Below are 25,213 nucleotides of genomic sequence, written 5' to 3'. Positions count from 1 at the left end.
CCCCTCGCCCACTTCCAATAGAGAGGGGTGTGTACGCACGCATACACATGGGTACCCAGGGCTGCCCCTGGTCCCAGTGCAGGCCTGGTAGGAGTTGGGTGGCGAGACTGTTGGGGCATGAACAGGGCCGGCTCCAGGATTTTTGCCGCCCCAAGCAGCAAAAAGAAAAATGAAAAAGAAAAAAAGCCGCAATCGCAATCTGCTCTACCGCTGCCGCTTCAGTCTTTGGAGGCAATTTGGCGGCTGGTCCTTCGCTCCAAGAGGGAGCGAGGGACCCGCTGCGGAAGACCCGGACCTGCCGCCCCTCTCGGTTGGCCGGCCCAAGCACCTGCTTGCTGGGCTGGTGCCTGGAGCCAGCCCTGGGCATGAAGAATAACGGGGTGAAGGCAGGCTGCCAGGAGACCTCTGCCAGCAGCATCTAGCCCCCGATGGGAGAGATGAGAACCCCATTGCCACGGGGAGTCCAGACTGGAGGTTCAAAGCCCTGCAGCGAGGGTCTGCCGATGTTTCCATAATGGGTATTCACCCACGAAAGCGTATGCTCCAATACATCTGTTAGTCTATAAGGTGCCACAGGACTCTTTGTTGCTTTTTAATAGACAGAGTGTCTCCTAGACCCCGCCTCCCCTCGCACGGGGCACGGCCCGGGACCCCGCCTCCCCTCGCACGGGGCATGGCCCGGGACCCCGCCTTCCCTCACACGGGACACTGCCAGGACCCCACCTCCCCTCCCACGGGGCATCTCCGGGATCCCGCCTCGCGTCCCACTGGTCATAGTAGCTGCAGCCAATGTGCAGTGGAGCTGTAAGAGGCAGGTGCTGATGGATCTTTAACTATCTCTAATGCACCAAGTGATTGGTCCTTTATGAAAACTGCTAAGCGCTTTGTCTCCTTTAGCTTTTCTCCTCCTCTCCTCCCACCCCTCTGTTCCATTCCTCCTTCTCCCCTTCGGCCCCTGCTGCCTGGTCCCCTGCTGCCCCATGCCATACTGCGTGGGTGCCTTGTTCCTGCCCCCCTGCCTCTCCTGCTGGGGGCTGGCAGCTCTGCCCCATTGGTGGCTCCTGGGAGAGCAGTTGGCCTGGCAAAGGGGTCCTGGGCGCCTGAGGAATGAGCTGGAAATGAGGAGACAAGGAGCCAGCGCCGTGTGACTAGGCAGATCTCCAGGTACCCTGGCGGATGCTCCGTGCGGGATATGTAGGAGCAGTTGGGGAACTGCTGCCCTGGGGAATGCACTGGAGGGGACAGTCATGCCTTGGCACATGCAGAAGATGAACTCAGCTGTGCTCAGCCTCTTCCACCCCTTGTTTGAATGATGCTCTTACTCCCGCCTCGTGCTTCTACAGACACCAGCAGCCCCCAGAGCCTCTTGGAGCCCGTGCCGGTTTGTGATGGTTACACAGAGCTCTCTGTTCCAGAAACAGGCAGCAGCTCTGAGTGGGCAGATCCGAGACCTCCGAGTGCGGGAGACGGAGCAGGAGCTGAGACGCTCTGCTCTGGAGAAGATCGTGTCGGAGAAGGAGCTCGAGCTGGTGAGGCTGCGAGAGGTCGTCTGTGCCCTTACGGCTGAGAAGGAAGCACAGCAACATGCTATGGAGAACCTGAGAGAAGAACATGACAGGCAGCTGGGGAAGATGCAGCACGAGAAGGTACCAGCCTGAGCTGGGCGGGGGGCTTTCTGTGCTCATCCCTTGTCTTCTCATTCCTTCTTTTTCTCCCCTGACCTAGCTGAATGGTTTTTATTCATAAAGGTGCAGCTCCTGCCCCATGTCAGTTTGGAGCTGCTCAGTTTGGAATTTAAGGGAACGTCTGGGGGTCTTTGCACCAAGTATGTGGCCCAGCTACTCTGGGCTGCTCTGTGTGGCCACCGGCAGGGGGCTTTGGGGCAGTTTGGGCCATTGGATTCCCTACTGTGCAGTTCCAGTAGCCATTGACCCCGCAGCCTCGGGATTCCTGGCCCCCGGCAGAGGTCACCAGCACGCAGCTCACCCATCCCCGGTGTCTGGGCCAAAAGTGGAGGAGGGGGAATTGGCTTCAGTCTGAGAGAAGTAAATATGAAACTTGCCTTCCTGTCGGTCAGTGGTTACCGGGAGGGGGACAATAAATCTCCATCGTTTCTGAAAAAAGGAGTCTGTGTGCGTGTTGCTACGTACACGCTGAGCAACAGTGTCAGAAAACTCCCCTTTTGGGTCACACATTCTTAAATTATATTATTTTGCAACCAACGCTTTAAGGGGAGATAAAATGGAGGACTCCTGGATGATTGGGAAAAGGCGAATGTAGTGCCCATCTTTAAAAAAGGGAAGAAGGAGAATCCGGGGAACTACAGACCAGTCAGCCTCACCTCAGTCCCCGGAAAAATCATGGAGCAGGTCCTCAAGGAATCCATTTTGAAGCACTTGGAGGAGAGGAAGGTGATTAGGAACAGTCAGCATGGATTCACCAAGGGCAAGTCATGCCTGACCAACCTGATTGCCTTCTATGATGAGATAACTGGCTCTGTGGATATGGGGAAAGCAGTGGATGTGATATATCTTGACTTTAGCAAAGCTTTTGATACAGTCTCCCACAGTATTCTTGCCAGCAAGTTAAAGTCTGGATTGGATGAATGGACTATAAGGGGGATAGAAAGCTGGTTAGATTGTTGGGCTCAACGGGTAGTGATCAATGGCTCGATGTCTAGTTGGCAGCCGAGTGCCCCAGGGGTCGGTCCTGGGGCCGGTTTTGTTCAACATCTTCATTAATGATGTAGATGATGGGATGGATTGCACCCTCAGCAAGTTTGCAGATGACACTAAGCTGGGGGGAGAGGTAGATACACTGAAAGGTAGGGATAGGGTCCAGAGTGACCTAGACAAATGGGCCAAAATAAATCTGATGAGGTTCAACAAAGACAAGTGCACTTAGGACGGAAGAATCCCATGCACCGCTACAGGCTGGGGACCAACTGTCTAAGTGGCAATTCTGCAGAAAAGACTGGAGATTACAGTGGGCAAGAAGCTGGATATAAGTCAAGTGTACCCTTGTTGCCATGAAGGCTAACAGCATATTGGGCTGTATTAGTAGGGGCATTGCCAGCAGATCGAGGGAAGTGATTATTCCCCTCTATTCAACACTGGTGAGGCCACACCTGGAGTATTGCATCCAGTTTTGGTCCCCCCCCACTACAGAAAGGATGTGGACAAATTGGAGAGTCCAGCGGAGGGCAACAAAAATGATCAAGGGGCTGGGGCACATGACTTACAAGGAGAGGCTGAGGGAACTGAAGAGTGAGGGGGCATTTGATAGCAGCCTTCAACTACCTGAAGGGGGGTTCCAAAGAGGATGGAGCTCGGCTGTTCTCAGTGCGGGCAGATGACAGAACACGGAGCAATGGTCTCAAATTGCTGTGGGGGAGGTTTAGGTTGGATATTAGGAAAAACTATTTCACTAGGAGGGTGGTGAAGCGCTGGAATGGGTTATCTAGGGAGGTGGTGGAACCTCCATCCTTAGAAGTTTTTAAGGCCCAGCTTGACAAAGCCCTGGCTGGGATGATTTAGTTGGGGATTGGTCCTGCTGTGAGCAGGGGGGTTGACTAGATGACCTCCTGAAGTCTCTTCCAACCCTAATCTTCTATGATTCTATGACTTGTTTACATTGGAAAGCTAATGTGGAGTAAGGGGGGTGAATTGAAAGTGCAGTGGCTATTCTGGAATAACGCCATGTGTGGGTGAGCCATAAAAGACCCAGAAAAAAACCAACCCCTATTATTGACTTCTGATAAGTCAGTTAGGAACAGGTCGGCATGTGCAGTCTGATTGGCTGCTGTACCAGGATAAAGTAGTTGCATCTCTGTTCTGATTGGTCTAGTCAGTGTTCAGTGTCTCCAAGAAAATAATGTGCTGATGTATCACATGACGCTTTTCAGTTACTCATGGACCAGAATTTTCTTCATGCTTGTAGCAATAAGAATGAAAAAGGGGGTCTGGGTGTATTGAACTGTAAATACACACATTTAAGGAGGATGGGAAGTGAGATGAGACAGTAGTTTTATTGGACTGCTCTGAAAATGGCTAAAAGAGGCATCATGAAATGTCCTTGTTTATTGTCTCAATAATTTCTATATCAAACGTGCCCAGTTTACCAGTCAAATTATTTTTCTCGCTGCCCAACCTGGAACATTAACGGGGGATCTGCAAGTCGAGCTGGGCTTTTTTCTTCTCACACATCATCGCCTGCACTAAAGGTCACTGATGATGACCCTGAAAACACCTGTGTAGCCCCACAGTCTTTCAGCAAGGCCGGCTGACACCTGGTGAGCCCCATTGCTTCCCGTGGGTTTACTCCAAGGTAGCTGACTGGAACTCGGTAGCAACTGTATTGATGGCACACGAGAAAGAACGGCACTCGCTGTTGGAGAAACGCTGGCGCAGAGATCCCTTCTTTTCAGCCTTCGCTGGAATGCAGCCACCTCTGGAATGGACGCAGCTGCTGTTTTCCAGGGCATAGCCATGCTGCATAGCAGTTTAAAGGTTCTCCTGCCTTGGATCCCGTAAAGGGACAGGGCAGTAGCGTGGGTGGGAGGAATGTAATGATCTGAGGTGGAGTCTAGCCAGGACTCTGAGGCTAAGGATTCTTGCCAACCCTGTGGACTCTGTGGCTGTGCAGTTATGGGGCTCTGGGCATCGGCAGGAGGGAACGTGGGGGCTGGCTGGATTGCGGGGTGTGCAGTGTGGCTAGGTGCTGTTTTCTGTGCTGTAGGAGCTGGAGTGGGCCCTTCAGAGGGAGGAGCTGCAGTGTCTGAAGCAGCAGGAGCTCCAGGAGGTTTGTATCACGCAGTCCCATGCTCACGTGCCATGTTCCCTCCGGGTGTGAGTGCAGCTGACATGGTGACTGTTGTTGGCATGTCCTCCAACAAGCTGGCTTGTGCCGTGAGGAGTACCTGCAAAGTGCTGGGAGGACCTACGTACATCACTCCCCTGTCTCTCTCACCAATAGCCTCCAGGCAGGCCCTCCCCACATGTCAGTGTCTCAGTGGTGTGAGTCGTGTGATGTGGCAGATGAGCTCATGCACTGGGTGACGTGTTGGATGTCCAATTGGCTGAATGGTCCCCTCTTTCTCTGACTTGTTCTCCTTTGGCCAGGCGCCTAGCTGGATTTACGATGGGGAGGCAGCGTGGTCCTAGACAGAGCACCTGTTTGTGACCATAGCCATGTCCCCTCGCTTTTCTGTGCCTCAGTTTCCCCACCTGTACAGTGGGGCAGGTGACGCATTCTGAGCTGCCTGGGTGAGGAGAGCTATTTAAGGGTGAAGCTGTGGTGTTGTCAGTACATTAAATGCATTGCCAAGGAGGCCAGTCGTTCTCCATCGGGCACTGCCTGGGATCAGGGTCTTCCAGGCAGAGAGGAAGAGCCTCAAGGGCTCCTTGTCTCGTGTCTAAAGGCAGAGGCTCCCCATTCTCATGTCTGTCTTCTCAGTTTGCAGAGAGTTTGGAGCAGGTGAAGACCAGGGCCCTCCAGGATCAAGCCGCTTCCTTCCAGAAGGAAGTGGAGAATCTCACCAGGGTGATCGAGGTAACTGCTCCCCACGGGGCAGGGGGAGTGGGTGGGTCATGGTTTGAGGGAGCGTGAAATCTGACCCACCTGGATATGTGTAATAGAGCCATGGATTCCAAGGCCAGAAGGAACCATTGTGATCATCTAGCCTGAGCTCCTGCAGAACCAAGACCCTTCAATTTTGGTAGTTACTGATTTTCTCAAAAATTTCCCAGGATTTCTGGATTTTATTGATTCCCCCTCCCCCCCCCCAAATTTTTGACTTTTTGGGGACCCGGGTATTTTTCTCAAGTGAAGCAGGCAGGGCCACTCTGAAGCACCAGGCTCAGGAGTGTTACCCCCTCAAAACCAGACTCCAGACACCCCTACAATGGCTTGCCTATATTTGCAGCTGAATCCTCAGTTTGTGTGGTTTTGGAAGGTGAAAGGGGGTGGTCCATCCTAGCAGATTTACCAGGGGGTTTCTCTCCAACTTTTGGAGGACTCCCCAGAGTAGACTAGGCCTGTTGACCCTTGGAAGGACTGGCTACAGTCTTTTGCTCCAAGGACTGACAAGCCGTAATTCTTAGAAAACAAAAATAACCTTTATTTAACACAACATACCCTAACACAGTAAATCTAAAACATATTTAAAGAAACAGAAACATAAGTTCTTACAATTTAAGACACATATTACAAAATAACAAACTCTGTTAGCACAGGTACACATTGAAGTACCCAAACTTGCAATAGCCTACAATTGGAAAATAGCTTTAAGTGGTTACATTCTATATGCGATGGCCAGTCACATATAGGATGCTGACAGCCAGTTCTTAAACATTAAAGACTATACAGACCAAAACATACATACCCAATTATCCAGCTTTATTATCTCAGACACACTCTTTCATACATTCTCGTTATTCTTTACATGAGAGCCACCGTGATTACTTCCCCACAGTCCTTTCCCTCTGCTCTGTCTAGGTCCTTCTGATCTGCCAGGACTGATGTTGTCACTACTACTGCTTCTGCCTTCAGTCTTCAGTGATTTCAGCTCTTATCTTTCAGATTCTGATTCTCCTAATGTTCACTCCAGTGCCTTCTACTCACGCTCACTCAAGCCTGTCAGCTCTGTACCTTATATATAGATTTTGGCCTATTCTGATTGGTTATTTTCACAACCCTAAGCATTCCCACCCAATGGTGTAGTTAGGAGTGGAAGTTTGGGTGGGCCCCAACACACCATGCTAGCTCAGCTTCTCCCCCGACACCACGCCCTCTTCCTAGCCCTGGTGCCCCCAGACACAGGGCTTCACCTGCCGAACTGGGCACATGTATGGGGTAAGGACCCACCAGTGTGGGTAGCTGCTGGGGTAAAAGAGGTTCCCCCCCTTCGGGCTGAACATTTGCCACATTCCTTAGGGCAGAGAGGGGATAATATGCACTGGACCCCCCCCCCTTCAGTTGAGCAGAATCCAAAGACTACCCCACCTCGCAGGGCACCCAGTCAGGGAAACAGGTTCCCTGAGCCTCGCCATCTTTGGACGAGAGAAAGTTTATCCAAAGTGGGAAGGGAAAACTGGGGGGGGGGAGGCAGAGGCCAAGGGCTGGAGTTGGGGGAAGGGGCAGGATCCAGGGGGGCTCACGACATGGGTCAGGCAGCAGAAATGGGGGGCACAGCAGAGCCTGGAGTTAGGGGCACAGGGAGGGGGCTGGGGTGCAGGAGGGATCGGGGGGGGGCCCTCCAGCCAGTCCTTACTGCTCAGCAGGCACCAGCAGACGAGGCTGCCTGGGGCGCACAGGCTGTCCAGGTGGCAAAGGGGGGCACTGCCAGGGCTCGAGCTCTGCCCAACCCCGGCTTGGTATCCATCCGCCCGGCTGACCACGCCTCCCTTTCCTGCCAGTGTTGCTGTGTCCGTGCGTCCTGCACCATGTGCAGCTGCCCTTGCCCAGCCCAGCCATGCACCTGGGTGCCCGGCCCGGCCCTGCTCTGGCCCCAGCACTAGCCCCAGACCTGCCCCATGAGGCACAGCCCCGGGCTGGGATGACTCCCCTTCTCCCAGCCTGTGGATTCAGGGGGCCCCAGTCCTGCCCGTGTTCCGTCCTGGATTTCAGGTGCCTGAGTGATGCTCTGGGCCACTGTGGCAGCCCTACACCCCTGCTCAGATTTGGGCGGGCCCCTGTTCTCACCAATCAGGTTTAAGCCCACTCTCTGTCAATCAAAGCTAGACCTGATTGAAGACCTGCGCCTTAGATGCTGGACCTGATTGAGAACCTGTGCTTAACTGACAGCCCCCCACCCCCTTTCTGGTTTTGGAGGGCCCTTTGTCTCACCTCAGTCTGCCTGCTTGGCCAAATCTCTCCCAGATCTCCATTTTGGATTTCTCTGACTCTGACTGCTTGTGACCGCCATCTTGTCATTGCTAGCCACCTAAACCCACCCTCGTTAATTATTAAGCGTCTGTCATTTTAAACACGTCAGTGTATCCTGACGCTATGATAAACTGTCACCCCCCTATTTTTATTATTTTACACAAGTTTAATTCTGATCTCTCCCTGCTTTAGCTCGTGGTGGCAGCCCAGCGCTCTGGGGGCTGTCGGCCTTACACAGAACAGAGCAGCTGAAAAATCTCCTGTATCAGAGGGGAGCAGTCAGCTGCATCCCCTGCCGGACAGAGCACCCTCGTGCCCCCGCCCTGCCCTGCTGCCTGGTCTGCGCTGCAGGGCCAGAGACAGCAGTGGGCTCTGTCCAGCAGGGGAAGTGCAGGTGGGCTCAAACTGCCAGGACCAGGCTCCGGCTCCCTGCCCATCTTTCTCCCCACTCAGCAGCCACCAGCTGATAGTTACCCTCCTCTGCGGGGGAGGCAGCAGGAACTCGGCACTCAGGGAGTCAAGGCTGCACCCCAGGAGGCCTGACGCCTGCCAGACAGAGCCTCCTCCAGACCTGGCCGTCTGCTTCCTCTGCACAGCGGGGAAGCGAGAGGGGCAGGGAGTCGGGTCTCAGCAGCCGAGGCCACCTGACTGCTGCGTCATGAGTACTCCCCTCCCTCTCCCTGCTTGGCCCCCAGGAATACCTAGCATCCCCCCCCCCCAGCCCACTCCCCTTTGTTTTCAGTTTTTACCCATTTTCACCCATTTGTTAAATTTTGGACAAACACAGATACATTCCTGGGAAATTTATAAATACACAAGCAGAAAACAAAGGCCAGAGAGCAGAGCCCTGCTTATGAGCTGGGCGGGTCTCATTCCAGCCCATACCGTGTCCCCATCTCTGCTGGCCTTTGCCCACATGCCCCAGCTGTTCTAGATCCCGGACTTTGCTCTGCTTGTGCCAGTCGTTTCCGTGGCAGCAAGCTGTGGTGAGCTCCCCAGAATAGCTAATAGTGAAAGTGCTGCCCATCTCCAGTGTCCTCCACCCTGGTAACCTCAATGCTCTGTAGAAACCTGAGTGAACAAAGCCTCTTGTCCATGAAGTGGGTGAGTATTACTATCCCTATGCTACAGATGGGGAAACTGAGGCAGGGAGCGGGACAGAGATATGCCCGCAGGCACGCAACAAATCCAAGGCAGAGCTGGGACTAGAACTCACATCCTCTGATTCTCAGTCCTTTGTTCTAACTATCAGACAATGCTTTCTCCATGCTGAGGACCAGCAGCTGGCTGCCCGGGTGGGGGAAGTAGAGATCCCTAATTCAAGGCCAGATGTTTGGTGTGATAAAAGCTGACGAGCACTGGCCAGATCAGCTGCGTTTTCCACAAACACTCCTTCCCTTTTCAAGTCCCGCACTGGGTCTGTGTAATGGCCGGGTGCACGTGGCCGGACACAGTCGTGTGCACTGGGCTGAGGCAGGAATCGAGACTAGTTACCAAGCTGAGTCAGGAGACCGGTCCCGAGCTCAAGCCGGGCTGGGGTTGAAGGCAGGAGCAAGTTGGGATGAAAGGCAAGTCTGCAGCAGCAGCAAGGCAGAGTGGCCACTGTCGCTCAGCTCCCTGGTTTAAATAGTTGGGGTGGACCAGTCAGGTGGCCACAGGGTTCCATTGCTCTGGCCTCATCGGGGAGGACGCCCTGCGGTGTCTAACCCTCCAGTAATTGTTAAGTGCTGCTTCTCATGGCTCCCAGTGGCAGTGAGAAGGGGTCGGTCGCCCAAGACTCTGCCACCCTGGATTCCAGCCGCCCAGCTCCTTACAGTCCAGGTGGGGGCGCCCAGGGGCTGTGGGGACTGCAGCTCTGTTGTGGTCTTTTACAGGCCTGGGCAATGCTGCACCTGGCCGTTGCCATGAAGCCCCCTGGGCGCGGCTGCAGCCAGGGCTTTCGAGAGTCATTGGCACAGCCCTGAGCAGCGAGGAGCTGCACTGACCCAGGGGAAGCTCCAGGGGGTGCTATGACACAGCTCCCATGGAGCACAGCCCTGGGAGAGCCCCCAACACGCTCTTCTCCCCCTGAAGCCACTGCTGAGCACCATGGCGTGAGGTGGGACAATGGTCCTGTCTCCTCCGGACCCCTCCCTTTAGTACTGGCCCCGAGTACTAAACCCTGAGGAGGTGGCCAGAATCCCTGGGAGTGGGGGGCACATGGCGGTAGAAGGTCGTGGCCCTCCCAGCCCTTCAGCCCACGGAGAGTGGACCTGGAGCAGAGGATCCAGTGGGCAGTGAATTCAATGGGCATCTCTTTACAATTCTGCCCAGGCCCGAGATGAAGAGGTTCGGAGACAGCGGGAGGCCATGCAGCGACAGAAGGAGTCTACCCAGCAGCTGGTCAGAGAGCTGAAGCAGGAAGCCAAGGAGATGGTACGGTCCATGAGGGAGCCTTGCAAAGGCGACTGACTGGCTCAGGGGGCTGGGGAGGCAGTGCGGAGCCTATTTCCTCTAGGGCACCGACGTCTGTCCAGCCCCCAAAAGTTGTTACCGTGCAGCTGTAGTTCGGGGACGGTCTGAAGTGAGCTGGGGCCGGGTGTCCATGCTTCAGGAACTGCCATCATGGTCAGGAAGCTGCTTAGAAACCTCTGCCTCACTGCTGGTGCTGGCTGGCATCTGGCCATCCGGGCAGTCTCACCGGGAAGGCTGTGGGTTGACTAGGGCACGCAAATGGCTGGAATCCCCTTCTCCGCCCTAGAGGCGGTCTCTCCAGATCAGGGTTGAGCCCCTGCCTCAGGACTTGACTACGTATGGAGTTATTCCAGAATAGCTCCCGAATAGCCATGTGTGGATGCTCTTATTCCAGAATCAGAGTGCCTTGTTTCGAGGTCATCTAGTCCAACCCCCTGCTCAAAGCAGGACCAACCCCAACTAAATCATCCCAGCCAGACTTTGTCATCTCATGGTCACTGCTGCCTAGGTTGCTACTCACTTCTACTTCTGTTGTGTATTTGGTTGTCGTGGTTTTTGTTCCTACGGCAACTGAGTTAGATTATTAGGGGATAGCCCAGCCAGGTTCGGCTGGTCAGGTCAGCTCCGTGTCTGTAAATAAATGGTAGCTTTGTTAGCTTGTTGCTCTCTGGCCTCAAGTGATTTCTTCCTAAACCGGCTGCCCCCAAGGATATAACAAGTGGCGACAAGGGTGGGATACCGGTGCTGCCCCAACAACAGGAGGAAGTAGAAGTCAAGGTAAAGAACAAATAAACAAACAAACAAAAACTGCTTGTTGGCCCTGACTGTGAAACTGAAACTAAAACCATGGCTACTCGGACCGGGCCACTGGAAACTTTTGATGAGAATATAGGGCAGTGGCATGTGTATACCTAGCGTTTTGAGCTTTTTGTTATTGCAAATGACATTACAGAAGCGAAGAAGGTGCCAATATTCTTAAGTGTTAAGCCTGAGACCAGATCTTACAGTGACATTGTGGAAATCCTGGGGTCCCATTTTTCCCCAAAACCCCTGGTAATTGCTGGAAGATCTAGGTTCCACAAAAGAGACCAAAAAGAAGATGAAACAGTTGTACAATTTGTAGCAATTTTAAAAAAGCTTGCAGAACACTGTGAATTTAAGGAGATGTTAAATGATGCCCTGCGTGACAGGTTAGTGTGTGGCCTGCACAGTGAAGTTATACGGAAGTGCCTACTGACAGAGGTTCAGCTTACCTTACAGAAGGCCGTTGATATTGCTGTCTCCATGGAACTGGCTACAAAGGAAGCGCAATACATCCGTGCATCCCCTAGGGTGTATGAGGTGTCACAAGAACCCACCCACAAAACTGTGCAGAGTCAGGAATGTTACCGCTGTGGTAAGCCGGGTCACAGGTATCAGAACGCTGGTGTAAGGACCTGGTGTGTCGACACCGTGGCAAAAAGGGACACATTGAGTGTGCCTGTAAACAAAAGAAAAAGAGGCCTGTGGTCTGGCCAACCAAAAGGGGAACTCTGCATACCCTAGAGCCGACCCAAGATGATCAAGGTGACACCTCATCGCAAGAGGAAGTGCCACTGCACGTTTTGTCTTTGGCAGTGGGCTCACGTGAATACTGGGTAACCCCGTTGTTGGATGGCAAACCTATACGCATAGAACTGGACACCGGTGCAGCCGTCTCGCTGGACTCCGAGACAGTGTATAAAGAAAAGCTACAACATCTTCTGCTTAAGGCAACAAAATCTGTTCTGAAGACGTATACGGGAGAAGCTGTGCCCATGTTGGGCACTATTGATGTTAAGGTGGAGCTCAATGGACAGGCTGCTAAGTTGCCACTGTTTGTGGTGAGAGGTAATTACCCAGCCTGAATGGGTAGGTCTTGGCTTGGGAAGATCCAGCTGAACTGGGCAGAAGTGCACAGAATGACTAAAGAAGAAACCAGTCTAACCCCTATACTCGGGAAACATGCTGCTGTTTTTGGAGGGGATCTGGGACGTATGAAGGGAATCACTGTGACATTGAACATTAAACCTGACAGTCAGCCAAAATATCTGAAAGCCAGAACTGTGCCATATGCCATCAGGCCAAAAATTGAAGCAGACCTGGAGCACCTGGTCATCAATGGAGTTCTAATACCAGTTACCCATAGCCCATGGGCCACTCCTATCGTTCCAATAGAGAAGAAAGACGTCTCCCTCCAGATTTGCGGTGATTTTAAAGTCACTGTCAACCTGGTGTTGTGTGCAGAGCAATACCCGCTTCCCCACATCGATGACCTCTTCGCAGGCCTGGCTGGGGGACAAAAGTTCAGTAAGATTGATCTGAGTCAAGCGTATTTACAGATGCACATCGCTGAAAAGTCTCAAGAGCTGTTGACGATTGTGACTCACAAGGGGCTTTATCGATACTGTCGCCTACCCTTCGGAATAACGTCTGCTCCCGCCCTGTTCCAGAGGGCTATGGACCAGATCTTGTGTGGCTTGCCAGGAGTTCAGTGCTATCTGGACGACATCCTGGTCACTGGAAGGAATGAAGAGCATCACTTAAAGAATTTAGAGGCTACCCTACAAAGACTGGAAGAGTACAGCCTACGAGTCCGCAGAGACAAGTGTGAATTCTTCCAGCCCTCTGTTGAATATTTGGGACACATCATTGATGCTGCAGGTCTTCATAAGACCCCTGCCAAAGTTAAGGCTATTGTGGAGGCTCCCCCACCTCGAAATGTTAGCCAGCTGCGCTCGTTTCTAGGACTACTGAACTATTATGGAAAGTTCATCTCACAGGTAGCCAAACTGCTAAAGCCACTTCATGAACTCCTTGGGCAGAACAAGGCCTGGAAGTGGACTGAAGCCTGTGATGTTGCATTTAACAAAGCTAAGGATGCATTGCTAAATTCCGAAGTTCTAACGCACTTTGATCCATCCTTACCCCTACAATTGGCCTCCCTTATGGAGTGGGAGCAGTCGTGTCACACATTATACCTTCGGGAGAAGAGAGACCCATTGCTTTTGCTTCACGCACTCTAAGCAAAGCGGAAACTAACTATGCCCAAATCGAACGTGAAGCATTGGGAATCATTTTTGGAATTCGAAAGTTTCATCAGTACCTGTTTGGGCGGAAGTTTACTCTTCTCACAGACCATCGACCTCTGATGTCAATTTTTGGACCCTACACAGGCATTCCCCCATTAGCTGCTAGTCGTATGCAACGTTGGGCATTCTTACTTTCAGCGCACACATATGAAATCAAATATTGGAAATCCACTCTGCACGGCAATGCAGATGGCCTCTCAAGGTTGCCTTTGCCAGTCAAACATCAAGATAGTGCCCAACTGGAAATCTTCTCCTTTGAACAGGTAGAGAATACACCCATTACGGCTACTCAGATAAAGAAGGCAACTCGCGTTGACCCAGTATTGTCCCAAGTTATGGACCTGGTGATGCATGGAAAATCTCGACAAACCTCTCCGGTCTCACCCAATCTTGTTACCTACATGTCCAGGAGGATGGAGTTATCAATCCAATCTGGTTGTTTGTTGTCGGGGAGACGTGTCATTATTCCACCACCACTGAGATCACAGATGTTAGAACAGCTACATTCCAGTCACTGTGGAATAGTGCGCATGAAGGAAATTGCACAAAGCTATTTTTGGTGGCCTGGATTGGACAGTGCTATTGAAGAGAAGGCAAAAGCTTGTATGTCATGTCAAGGTGTGAGGAATGCACCCCAGTGGGCACCCCTACACCATGGGACTGGCCTGAAAACCCATGGCAACGTATTCACGTTGACTTCGCTGGCCCCCTTGAAGGAAGCACATTCTTGGTGGTAGTAGATGGCCATTCTAAATGGCCAGAAGTCTCTATAATGCAGTCCACTACTGCAGAGAGTACTATCCAAAAACTACAGGGACTCTTTAGTCGTTTCGGTCTGCCAGAACAACTTGTGAGTGACAACGGACCGCAGTTCGTCTCTCAGGAGCTTCAAAATTTTATGAAGGCAAATGGGATATACCACATCACTTCAGCACCTATCATCCATCCACCAATGGATTAGCTGAAAGATTTGTGCAGACAATGAAACAAGCTTTGAAATCGGCCCGGGGACAACACTCCATTCCAAAGCATCTAGATACCTTCTTACTTTCCTACAGAAACACACCTCATGCTACTACCAAGGCATCCCCGGCTTTTCTAACGATGGGACGACAGCTGCGCACTTGCTTTGATCTGCTGAAACCTTCTGAACCCCGACAAACTGTGCAACGTCAGCAGCAATATCAAGTCATCAGACGGGCACCCAGAGCAAAAGACTGAACCTTTAGCTCGGGACAGCCAGTTTTGGCTCAGAATTATACTTCTGGAGCTAAATGGGTCCCTGACACGATCATCACTCAGACAGGACCTGTTTCCTACACTGCTCGGACTGCAGAGAATCTCACCTGGCGGCGACATGTAGATCAGCTGTTGCCAGGTCATACCAGTCCTCAGGACACATCTTCAGTTGAGTTGTCTGACTTCACCTCTTCTGGCGAGACCCCGAATCAAGAATCACCTGATCCTGACTGTTCTCCTCCATTACTGCCGGCGGCTGAGATATGCCTTTGCCCAGCACGAGCTGATACGACCTCCTCACCCATTCGCGCTGTGAACCCTGAGCCCAGTGTCAGGCCTGCGCCCATGGTACTTTCGGGTGCAACAACACCAGAAGTTCGCCGTAATCCACCTAGAGACAGAAGATCTCAATGGCTGGATCTTTAGCTAGGGCGAACCCACGGTTATGGGGCAAAATAATCCCCAGGGTTTAGCCGGGAATGGAGGCAGTCTACCCTCCTTCTCTAGTCTAGTGTGTGTTTTATTTAGGGGATGTTCTTATTAAGGGGGGAGGAATATGTTGTCTATTTGGTTGTCGTGGTTTTTGTTCCTATGGTAACTGAGTTAGATTATTAGGGGATAGCCCAGCCAGCTTCGGCTGGTCAGCTCAGCTCCCTGTCTGTAAATAAATGGTAACTTTGTGATTTCTTCCTAAACCGGCTGCCCCCAAGGATATAACAAGTTCCCCTACCAATTTCCCCCTGTTTGTAAGCAGCAGGTCAAGAGGAGCACATGGAGTTTAATCCACTGGCATAAGCGCGTCCGCACATGGAGTTATTCAGGCTTTAAAGTCGCACCCTCCCTCAATCTGAATTAACTTTCAAGTTCCCGCCTAGGTGCTGCTGCCCATGCTCTGGCTGTCCCTGCGCTGGCATTTCCCCTGGCTCCATGGCTCTTATGCCTCCTCCGGGGGCCAGTGCTTCTCCGACCAGACACTCAGAACAGGATGGGCGCCCCCAGGAGCAGCTAGCTCTGTTCGGCTTCCTTGTGGGGAGCTCACCCAGGTCCCTGCTGTGCATGACCCTAGGTTCAGAGTGCTCTGCTTCAAGAGCAAAGGAAGTGGGAGGCTGAGAAGAGGGAAGCGCTCCAGGTGCAGCGTGGGACGCTGGAAGAGCAGAGCCAGCGAGCGCATGCGGAGGCCCTGGACAAAGAGAAGAGGACGGTGTCAGTTTTACAGAATAAAACCCTGGAGTACCAGAAGGTGGGTGTCTCCATAAACCTTCCTCCTCCCACGCAAGGGCAGACTGGCTACAGAAGTGGAGCCAGAACTGCCAGGTTCTCTCCCCACTTGAGCCAATGACTTGCTGTGTAGCCTTGGGCACATCACTGCACCAGCCTTGCCTTCTGAGCTCTTTTGCATGTCTACACTCCCCACTTTCCTAGCATCTGAGCACCTCACCGTTTTCAGTGTAAACACCCCCACGGGGCAGGGCTAGCTTCTCCATTATACGGGGCAGTGAAGTGACTTGCCCAGGTCACACAGGAAGCCTGTGGAAGAGCAGGGATTCAAACCCAGGTCTCGCAGGTCCCAGGCTAGCACCTGAGCTGCTGGGCCATCCTTTCTCTGTGCTTGGGGGCCAGCACATGTTAATTGATTGTTAACTAACTCAGCTGTGAAGGTTTGTTCCCGGACACAAGTGTTTGATCCTGGTTGTGGTTCTCTCTAGGGCTCAGCATTGCGTGGACCACCTCCAGCACCAAACCTTCGTGAAGAGATGCTAGTTGCATTTACAGTCATGTGGGTTAACTCATATTAATTTGCAATCAACGTGTTACCTCACAACCAGCAACCTTTGTCTAGACAGGGTCTTTGCCTCGGTTTTCCCAGCAGTAAAATGGGGATAATGATACTTCACCCACCTCTCGGAAGTGCTTTGAGATCTTCTGCTGGATGGTGCTGTCAGTGCAAAGTGCTATCATATGTTTACAGGGTGAACCAATGGTCTGGCTTGCTTCTAGTCCCACAGCGTGCTGTGCTTTAGCAAACCTGAGCAGAGCCACATTGAAGGCAGAGGGGCCGAACCTCTCTTCCCATTTCTTTGCGGCAGAGGTGAAGATCTGACTTCTAAGACACTTCACTGAGCTAGGAAATGAAATGGTCCCTGACTCTGCTGATCTGGCACCATCACCTTTTCCAGGGAGCTGCAAAGAGGTGCCATGGTTCTGATTCTTTTTGAAAGAGCCTGTAGCATCAAAAAATGGCTGGCAAAATATTCTGCGATTTTTCCAGTGGCTCCAGAGTGATGGGGAGGTCCTGGCAGAGCTCATGGGTGCAGGATTACTACTGCTACTAATTCTGTGATGTATCCAGGGTACAATCCAGACTAGTGAGTAGCTGTGTCGCTCCTGCCCTCTAACCTGGAGTGCCCTTTGCGCTGCTTTGCTGCGGTAGCCTCCCGTCTGGCCTGCTCACAAACAGCTCCACCAGGCCAGTCGCTCCCAGCTACACCTTGGCTCTCCCCAGCCTGGGTTCTACTGCAGGGTGACCTCAGCACACCCCCAGTCCTAGATTTCCCCCCGGAAACGTAGGTCCTGTACCGCCCAGTCCTCTCCTGCACAATACACATTCATAAAGGCCGTATTTCGTTAATAGGAATAATACGCACACTTTGTTGCTACAAATGGAGTTTCCCTGACACTTCAATTTAAACTCACTGGTTTAGATAAAACAATAAAACAACTTTATTAACTACGAAGAGGGAAATTTTAAGTGAGTACAAGTCATGAGGCATAAAAGTCAGAAATAGTTACAAGAAAAATAAAGAGAAAATGCAACTGGTTCCTGATTTAACTGTTAAATTCAAAGCAAGGTTTTCTCACCACATGCTCTCAAGAATCTTAGTGACCAAACTTCTTAGGCCAGGAGCCCTTCCTCTGTTTAATGGCTGCTTCCTTTGTCCCTTCTCGTGCTGTGATTCAGTGGACAGAGAGAGAGGATGAAGGAGGGGTGCCTGGGAGTATCTGCCTCTTCTTTTTATAGTCCTGTTCCCGCTTTGAGAAGCATTTCCAGCTGGGAGCATGGCAACAGGCAGGCTGTGTGGACGGGAACTCCATGCTGTTTCTTTGCTAAGATGTAGATTTTTTTTTGCCCCGCCCCCTTTCCTGCCAAAGAATGTCCACTTAGCAGCCTTGTTTACATCTGGCTGAGGCAACAGCTTGGGCTTTGTCTCTGAGGAACTGGTTTGGACACTCCCCAATCGTTTCTGGAAAACATACTTTTAGTCATAGAATCAAATTACGTTTATAACTTCACAGATCACACTGCTACGTGCATTTTGCCATGACATTACTGATCAGCAAATTATGGGTTTTCAGCTGGTACCTCACAAGGCATATTTTGTACAAAGCTGTTTAGGGTGTGGATATGGGGGTATATTCTGTTGCAATGCAGGATTACTACTGCTACTAATTAGGGTTTCTATTTGTAAATCAGTTTATAAACATAAACGAGCCCGCTTGCTCAGACCCTGCTGTAGAGGTCAGTAGGGAAGTAGTATCATCCCCATTTTACAGATGAGAAACTGAGGCCCGAGCAGGAAAGTTGTTTGCTCAGCACCAGACAGTGGTCAGGAGCAGAATGGGGCCCAGAACCCAGCTTACCAGACCGCACACCTCGGGAATCTGCGCTGAGCAAGGGCCAGTAGCTGATTCTTTGACATCACTTTATCTCCCACGTACTGTGCTGTGTTTCAGGCTAAACTGGCCTCCCTGCGCTGTACGTGGAGTAGGCTGTGAGTGGCAACCGGCTTGTGGCAAAGCCAGTGTGTCGTGATGGGGCTTCCCGCAGGACCGAGTGTAAGCCAGCCTGAAGAGGGTTCACTGGGGAAAGGCAGAGGATGGGATGGCTGGAGTTACAGCAGGTTCCTCCCGGCTTGTGTTGCAGAGAATTCAGGAGCTGGAGCTCCACGGCCACTCGCTCCAGCGGGAGAAGCAGGAGGCGCTGGAAGAGCTGCGGACGTTGCTGCAGGAGGAGAAGACGGAGGCACTAAGGAGACTGCGCGAGGAGCTGGAGCAGGTGGGGATGGCTGCCAGGCCAGGGAGGGGGGAGTGAGGAGTTTAGGGGCTCATGGACATGGAGGAGGATTTGACCTGACTCCCCTGCAGGAGGGAAGCCACTGGCTCATCCCTCCCCATCCCCCGATTGACCCAGCCTGCTTGAACATGGATCGTTCTGTCCTAGCCCAGTGAGTCTGTGTCTTGAGTGTTGTGAATGGAGCTTCATCCCTGCTACGGAGGGTGGGGGAGTCAGGGCCCTGCACCCCCCACTTCCTGCAACTCACCGTGACTCTCAGCCAGCGAGTAAAACAGAAGGTTTATTAGACAACAGGAACACAGTCCAAAACAGCTTGTATGTTCAGAAAACAGGACCCCTCACTCAGGTCCATTTTGGGGGGTAGGGAGCCCAGACCCCGGTTCTGGCCTCCTTCTTGTTTCCCCAGCCAGCTCCAAACTGAAAACCTCCTCCAGCCCCTCTTCTGGCCTTTGTCTCTTTCCCGGGCCAGGAGGTCACTGATTTCTGTGTTCTCCAACACCTTTAGTTGCCAACTTGCAGGGGAGGGGTCCAGGCCATCAGTTGCCAGGAGACAGGGTGTTGGCCATTATCTGTGCAGACAGCATCATACCTGCCCTCTAGGGCTCTGCAACAATCACACCTCCTTATCCCACCACCTAGATACTTACAAAATGCATAGGGGAAACTGAGGCACACACACAGTATTCAGAGAAAACATGGAGAACATTTCCACTTCGTCACAATCCCCTACTAAGCAACTGGCTGTAATGGGCCCTCCCAGCAGGTAGAAACAAACTCACCTTACCTGCACTGCAGGAAAGGGAAGCTGCAGCTACGTGTGCCACACAGCCGGGAGCCTTGGGGCTGTAGCAATGCAGATATTCTGCTGCGATTCCAGCAATCCAGATGTGCCGCAGTGCTTGGAGCTGGGAGTCCTGGGAGAACAGAAATTTCCTTCCCAGAGCATTGTTGCTAAACCCTCTGTTTTTGTGTCCCTCGCCCTAGGAGAGGGCTCGTGAGAGTGACCGGCTGAGAGCGAGGCTGCAGCAGCTGGAGGAGGAGCAGAGCCACTTACGGGCTGAGCAGAACGAAATGTCCTTCCGGGAGCGGGAGGCGCAGTCCCAAGCCGAGCGGGCTGAGCGCTCCCTGGCCAGGGAGATCGGCTTGGCATGCCAACGCCTCCAGGACCTGCTTCCCGAGAGAGGCAGGGGGCCGATGGCTCATGGGTGAGGCCCTTTAACCTCTTGACTGCGGCATGGTTTTTAATGCCTTTGGAGCCAAAACCCTGCCATCTTGCCCAGCGCTGACCAATGGCAAGCAGGCTCAGCGGCAGTTGTTCTGCTCCTCCTGGGAAATTCACCTCTGGGCAGAAGCCAGCCTAGGCTTCCGTGGTGCCTAGGCCTTAGGCTGGCCCTCTGCCCGGGGGGGTTTCACCCGCTGTGTCCTGAAGGTCATTGTCTTAGGGCTGGATCCACGCCCCCTGCTGAGAGCAGCTAGTGTTTCCACTGCCCCCCCCCGGGGGATGGAAGCTTTCGTTGCCACCAGGCCTTCTGTAAGAGCATCCCCACCTGAAGCTGCAGTGGAGAGCATGCCCTGAACCAATGCGCACCCCACCCACTGGCTGCCCCTTTCCCTGCCAGTGTCTGCTGCCTGTGGGCCCCCAGCTCTCCCCACAGCGGGATCACCAATATCACACTATAACCTCATGGTTCCCTGGGGCTCCCCCTTCCCCTGTCTGTCTGATATTTAGGTGGTCCCCACCCCAAAGAGCTTGCAATCAGTTTGTGCTGGGTTTGTACGGTGCTTAGCACAGTGTGGTCCTGCTCCATGGCTGGGGCTCCTGGGCGTGACCGCAGGACAGATGATAAGTCCCCAGAGAGACAAGGAGGGACAGGTAGGAGCCTTTACTGGGCCAACATCTCTTGGTGATGAGACACGTTCATTGCCTTTTGCTGGAGCATCAGGAAGTTGGTCCAGTGAAAGCTCTCCCCTCCCCCACCTTGTGTCTAATATCCTGGGACTGACACGGCTACAACTACTTGGCCTACGATAATCAGCCGAGGCCGCCTGATTCATGAGCCGCTGCGGGGGCTTCCGGTAGGTCCACAAATTCCAGGGCTGGTGCCCACATCTTCCAGTGGGGCTGCCGCGTGTGAGCTGCTGTGCTATGAGTAGATGCCAGACTCCTGGGAGGAGAACGTTGTTTGAATCTGTCTGTCTAGGGGTCCATCCCCGTGGTATCTGGGCACTTCACCATCTTCAGTGTATTTATCCTCCCAGCCTTCCTGTGTACTAAGACAGGGCTGCTCTCATTGCACAGAGGGAACTGAGCCAGAGACGCTGGCCAAGGTCACTCAGGGGCAGCACAGGGACTTCAATCCTGGTCTCCCCTAGGGAAGTTAATCTGACAGCGCCATTCCCAAGCAGGCTGTGCCCAGCGTGAGCACAGCTGGCAGTGCTGCCGGCATAGCCCCTCCTGGCACAGTGCTGGGCTCTGCTCCCCTCTAGTATCTAGTAGTCCATGGACAGAGATTAACGAGGCTGCAGCAGACGCCGAGTCCTTGAGCTCAGGCAGTAGAAGCGCACGCTGTGAGATCCCGAGATGCCAGGGTCAGTCCCACACTGTGGCAGCCCAGACGGGTTACGTGGGTGTTCTCGTCCCAAACCGCTGCTTGTTTCCTGCAGGAGCCCATCTCCCCTCTCGGCCAGTCACGCACTCCAGCTCCTGCATGTAGTGACTGAGGACACCCAGCGCTACCTCGGAGCCTTGCAGCAGGAGCTGGAAGCTCAGAAACGCACCGTGCTTCACTTCCAGGAGGAGAAGGTGATTCGAGAGAAGTGGGGGGGAGAGATCATTTCATTTCCCACAGAGCCAAATGCCGTGGTGGGGCTTTCAAAGGGGCTGGGTAGATTGCTGACCTTGGCGGTTCTGCTGGCCAAGACGAGGGGCCTCATGCTTCAGGGCAGAAGCTGCTAGCCATAGAGGCAGGAGCAGCGTTCCCCTCTATGGGCAATACGTTTGGCCAGATGCATTGTGGGCTTTTCCTTTTCCTTTTGCTGATGCATTAGGAAGGGGCCAGTGCCTGAGGCAGGATGTGGATCTAGATGGCGCCCTGGCCTAACTCAAGGCTGATAGAGCCTGTGTCTCTCTTGTCCATTTAGTATGAACGCGCCTCAGGACAGGACTTGTCTTACTCTGTGTCTATGCGGCGCCCAGCACAACAGGGCTGTGATCTCAGCTGGAGAGGGTGCTGCTGGAATAATAGAAAGCTAGCAGTGCCCCGGGGTTACTGCCAGCCTGGGGCCACCAGCAGCTGCCAGCCTCATGCCCTGGGCCCTGCCTCTCTGGCAAGCTGTGACTCGATTCTGAGGAGGACAAGCTCCTTGGCACAGTGCAGTGGTGGGGGCAGCAGCGTCCCTGAAATCCAGACATGGAGGGCTCCATGGAGTTGAATATGCCGTGCGCTTGGCACAGATCCCTGTGCCATATGGATTGCAACGGTCCATTTGTCCCCTCCCTAAATGCTCGATGTGAAACAGACGAGATCTGGCGCCCAGTGTCACCGCAGGGACCAGCCCTTGAGCTGAATGGCCTCCCAGTGCTTCTAGTGCTGAGCAGACAGCTGCCCACAGAAAAGGGAGAGGAGGGTGGACAACCTGGCGGAGGAGAGAAGCCGTTAAAGGTGCCTTTGTGGCCAACCATAGCACCAGCCCTGTGCTACATCAGTGTATGGGCAGCAGGTGGCTATCAAGGGGGTGTGACTTCACCCTGACAGCAGCGAGTCCCTTCTACCTGCAGGAGTGGGAGCTGAGACAGCAGCGAGAGCAGCTTCACTTGGAGAGCCAGGAAGCCCTGGAGGCCCTGAAGGAGCGGCTGATCCAAGTACGTCCCTCTGGGAGCCTGGCACGGGCTCTGCCCTGGGGGGCATTCCTCCCCCTCCCCAATCCCGTCTCACTCTTCAGCCTGGGCTCCCTCCAGAGCTCAGCTGCGATTGTGCCTGATGCTTCACACCACCAAGAGAGATGCTGAGGCTGGGCCGGGTAGCAAAGCCCAGCCTTCCGCTGCTGGAGACCTGGGGCTGGATTCCCAGATCCTGCTGCTTCCAGAGCGGGAGGAAGGGTGTGGACCCTAAGTGGTCTCCCCTCCAGACTCTCACCTCTGCCCCCAGGCAGCCACCTTCATCTCCCCACCCCGCCCCCAGGATCTCTGCTGCAGCCCTCTGGGTTGCCTCTCCCACCCATAAGGACGTTCGTTCTGGTGGCTCTGTGTGGCTGAGAAGGGAAAGGCTGGAGTACAGGGACAGGTCATTCAGACTGGGTCAGTGGAGGGGAGGTCTCTAGCACCTTCCCTAGTCATGGGCTGCCAGGATCCCAGCTTCCATCCGGCCACGCCTCCCCCCGCGATTGACGGCTTCTCTGATAAGACCAAGATTAGCCTGGATCTGAACCGCCCTCCCCAGACCTTCAGATCTGGGTCCAAGCACTGCAGCAGCCTGTGTCTAGCTTCCTTCCTGAGTGAGAGCCATGATGAGTCCCCCACCCGTTGGTTGGTTCCTCTGGCCCAGGGCGGGTGGGGAGGACAACGGGCATGTGAGGCCTGGGACCAGCTGTGCTGACTGGCCTCATCCTGCAGGAGCATCTCCAGGAGATCGCCAGCCTGCAGCGCAGCCAGCTGAAGGAGGCCGGGGGTGGGGAGCAGCAGACGCTGCGCCAGCAGCTGCGGGAGAAGGACAACGAGCTGCGGGCCATCCAGAGGAGCATGGCCCACTGGAAAGACCAGACCACCTGCAAGCTGGCCCGCAAGTTTGAGGAGGAGCTGAATGCGGAGCTGGAGACGTGAGTGAATAGATGGGGAGGGAGGGAAGAGAGATCCCACAGGCAGTGTTAGGGGCCCTAGCCCCGCCAGCAGCCAGGCCTCTGCGCCTCGTTGAGGCTTCGAAGTGCAGGGCTCTAGCCCACATCTCCAGCTTCCTCAAGCAAGCCCAGAAATGGAGGGTGGCAGCATGTCCCCAGTGGCCAAGGGCTAAAGGGGCAGGAGATGTGAGAGCTGCTGTAGACCCTTGGGGGAATCCCCGATGTCCCTGCCACACCCAGAGTGACGCGCTGCAGGGAAAGTGCCGCTTCGGTGGGGGTGCCTGGCGGGTGGCGCCCACATTTGTGCTGGGCCCAGCTCCCCTGTAAAGTGGGGAGAGTAAACTCGCCCCCTTGGCATAGCGCTCTGGGGCTAGGCTGAGTGCTCACAAATCAATCCGGGATGCAAGAGGGCATCAAAACTAGTCCCCCCTCTGCCTGGCTGGGCAATGGCTGGAGGCCGGCGCCACACTGCAGGGGACTCTGGGAGCTCACACTGTGGGTCCGGGACCTCTAAAGAGGAGTGACAGGTTGGCCTGCCTGCCCCAGCTGGAACCAGTGGAGGGTTTAACCGTTGACTTCAGCAGGAGCTGAGTTAGGCCAATGTTCCTCCCTGGAGTAAATCAGGGTGAAGACAGGTGGGTGGCTGGGGCCTGCTTCCGGGGTCAGCGAAAGCGAGAGCAGCCCGGTGCTCGGCCCGGAGACCGAGCGAGGCCCTTGCTAGCTGGGCACCGCTGGGTGTCAGGGAAACCGAGTGACCGCCTGGGGTGCGGCGCTGGAGCTGGCTGCTAGGGGTGGCTGAGGCAGCACAAGGCGCTGGGGGAGGTATTTCACTCTCCGGTGCCCATTCAGGCCTAGACTGTCTGCTGACGTGCTGACAGCCCAGTGACTGGGGCTGAGACCCCTCAAACTCGGTTCACCCAGCCTCTGAACAGCCCCCTGGTGGTAACAGTCTTTGGCTGCTACCATCCTGGCCCGGTTGACAGCAGTGACCACAAGGTCACCCAAGCCAGCTAGCCTCCCTCATTGCCACGTGGTCCTGGGATCTCACTCCTCCCCTGGCACCCACGAGCCGCTGGCTTTCCCTGGCGCCAGTCTGTTCAGTGAAACGGCTGCTTCTCTCCCTGCAGCTGCAGCATGGAGTTTGTAAGGGAAAGGGAACCGCTGGCGTCGGCATGCGCAGAGCCCTGAGGCGCAGGTCATGCGCCGAGCACCCCGTGGGGGCCCATTGTCGGCAGTTCCCGTAGCGTGGACTGATAACAAAGTTACTAGACAATACACTAGCCTGGCTGGCAAATGGGATCCTGCCACTATCGGCTCTGGGTGGTGGATCCCTGTGGTTCACGGGGGATGAGCTGGGAGGCACCAAAGTCAATGGAGGGTTTGTCCCATTCTGGGGCACTCACCAATGCAATCCCAGGGTTAACCCTTTGAGCCCTGGCAGGTTTCTGGGGGATGGTACCTGGAAGCGGACAGGGCCTACGGTCCTCTGCTCTAGGCCAGCTTGGTGCCGGTGTCACTTGGTGGACCCCCAGCAGGGGATCAGGCCCTGCGTACTTAGCACAGGGAGGTGGCTGGGGAGGGTGGGTCGCAGCTGGGAGCTGAGGTGAGAGGGTGAGATTCC

The 25,213-nt window shown here is 54.1% G+C and overlaps 1 protein-coding gene across 1 annotated transcript in view; it reads left to right on the top strand.

The window, feature by feature from the left end:
• The window catches only part of LOC117888247 (putative ciliary rootlet coiled-coil protein 2), a 59,863-nt gene that overhangs the window by 29,200 nt on the left and 5,450 nt on the right, over positions 1–25,213 (top strand). Inside the window, exons 16-25 of the mRNA XM_034791476.1 lie at positions 1,416–1,646; positions 4,738–4,800; positions 5,455–5,550; positions 10,198–10,299; positions 15,754–15,927; positions 18,610–18,741; positions 19,744–19,964; positions 21,424–21,562; positions 22,538–22,621; positions 23,372–23,574. Of these exons, the coding sequence (XP_034647367.1) occupies positions 1,416–1,646; positions 4,738–4,800; positions 5,455–5,550; positions 10,198–10,299; positions 15,754–15,927; positions 18,610–18,741; positions 19,744–19,964; positions 21,424–21,562; positions 22,538–22,621; positions 23,372–23,574 (1,445 nt within the window). The remainder of the gene's footprint in view (positions 1–1,415; positions 1,647–4,737; positions 4,801–5,454; positions 5,551–10,197; positions 10,300–15,753; positions 15,928–18,609; positions 18,742–19,743; positions 19,965–21,423; positions 21,563–22,537; positions 22,622–23,371; positions 23,575–25,213) is intronic.

The sequence above is a fragment of the Trachemys scripta genome, chromosome 15, assembly GCF_013100865.1.
Source record: "Trachemys scripta elegans isolate TJP31775 chromosome 15, CAS_Tse_1.0, whole genome shotgun sequence".
Lineage (NCBI taxonomy): Eukaryota > Metazoa > Chordata > Testudines > Emydidae > Trachemys > Trachemys scripta.
The sequence above is the reverse complement of the archived record's forward strand: the minus strand, read 5'-3'. Positions and strand labels throughout refer to the sequence as shown.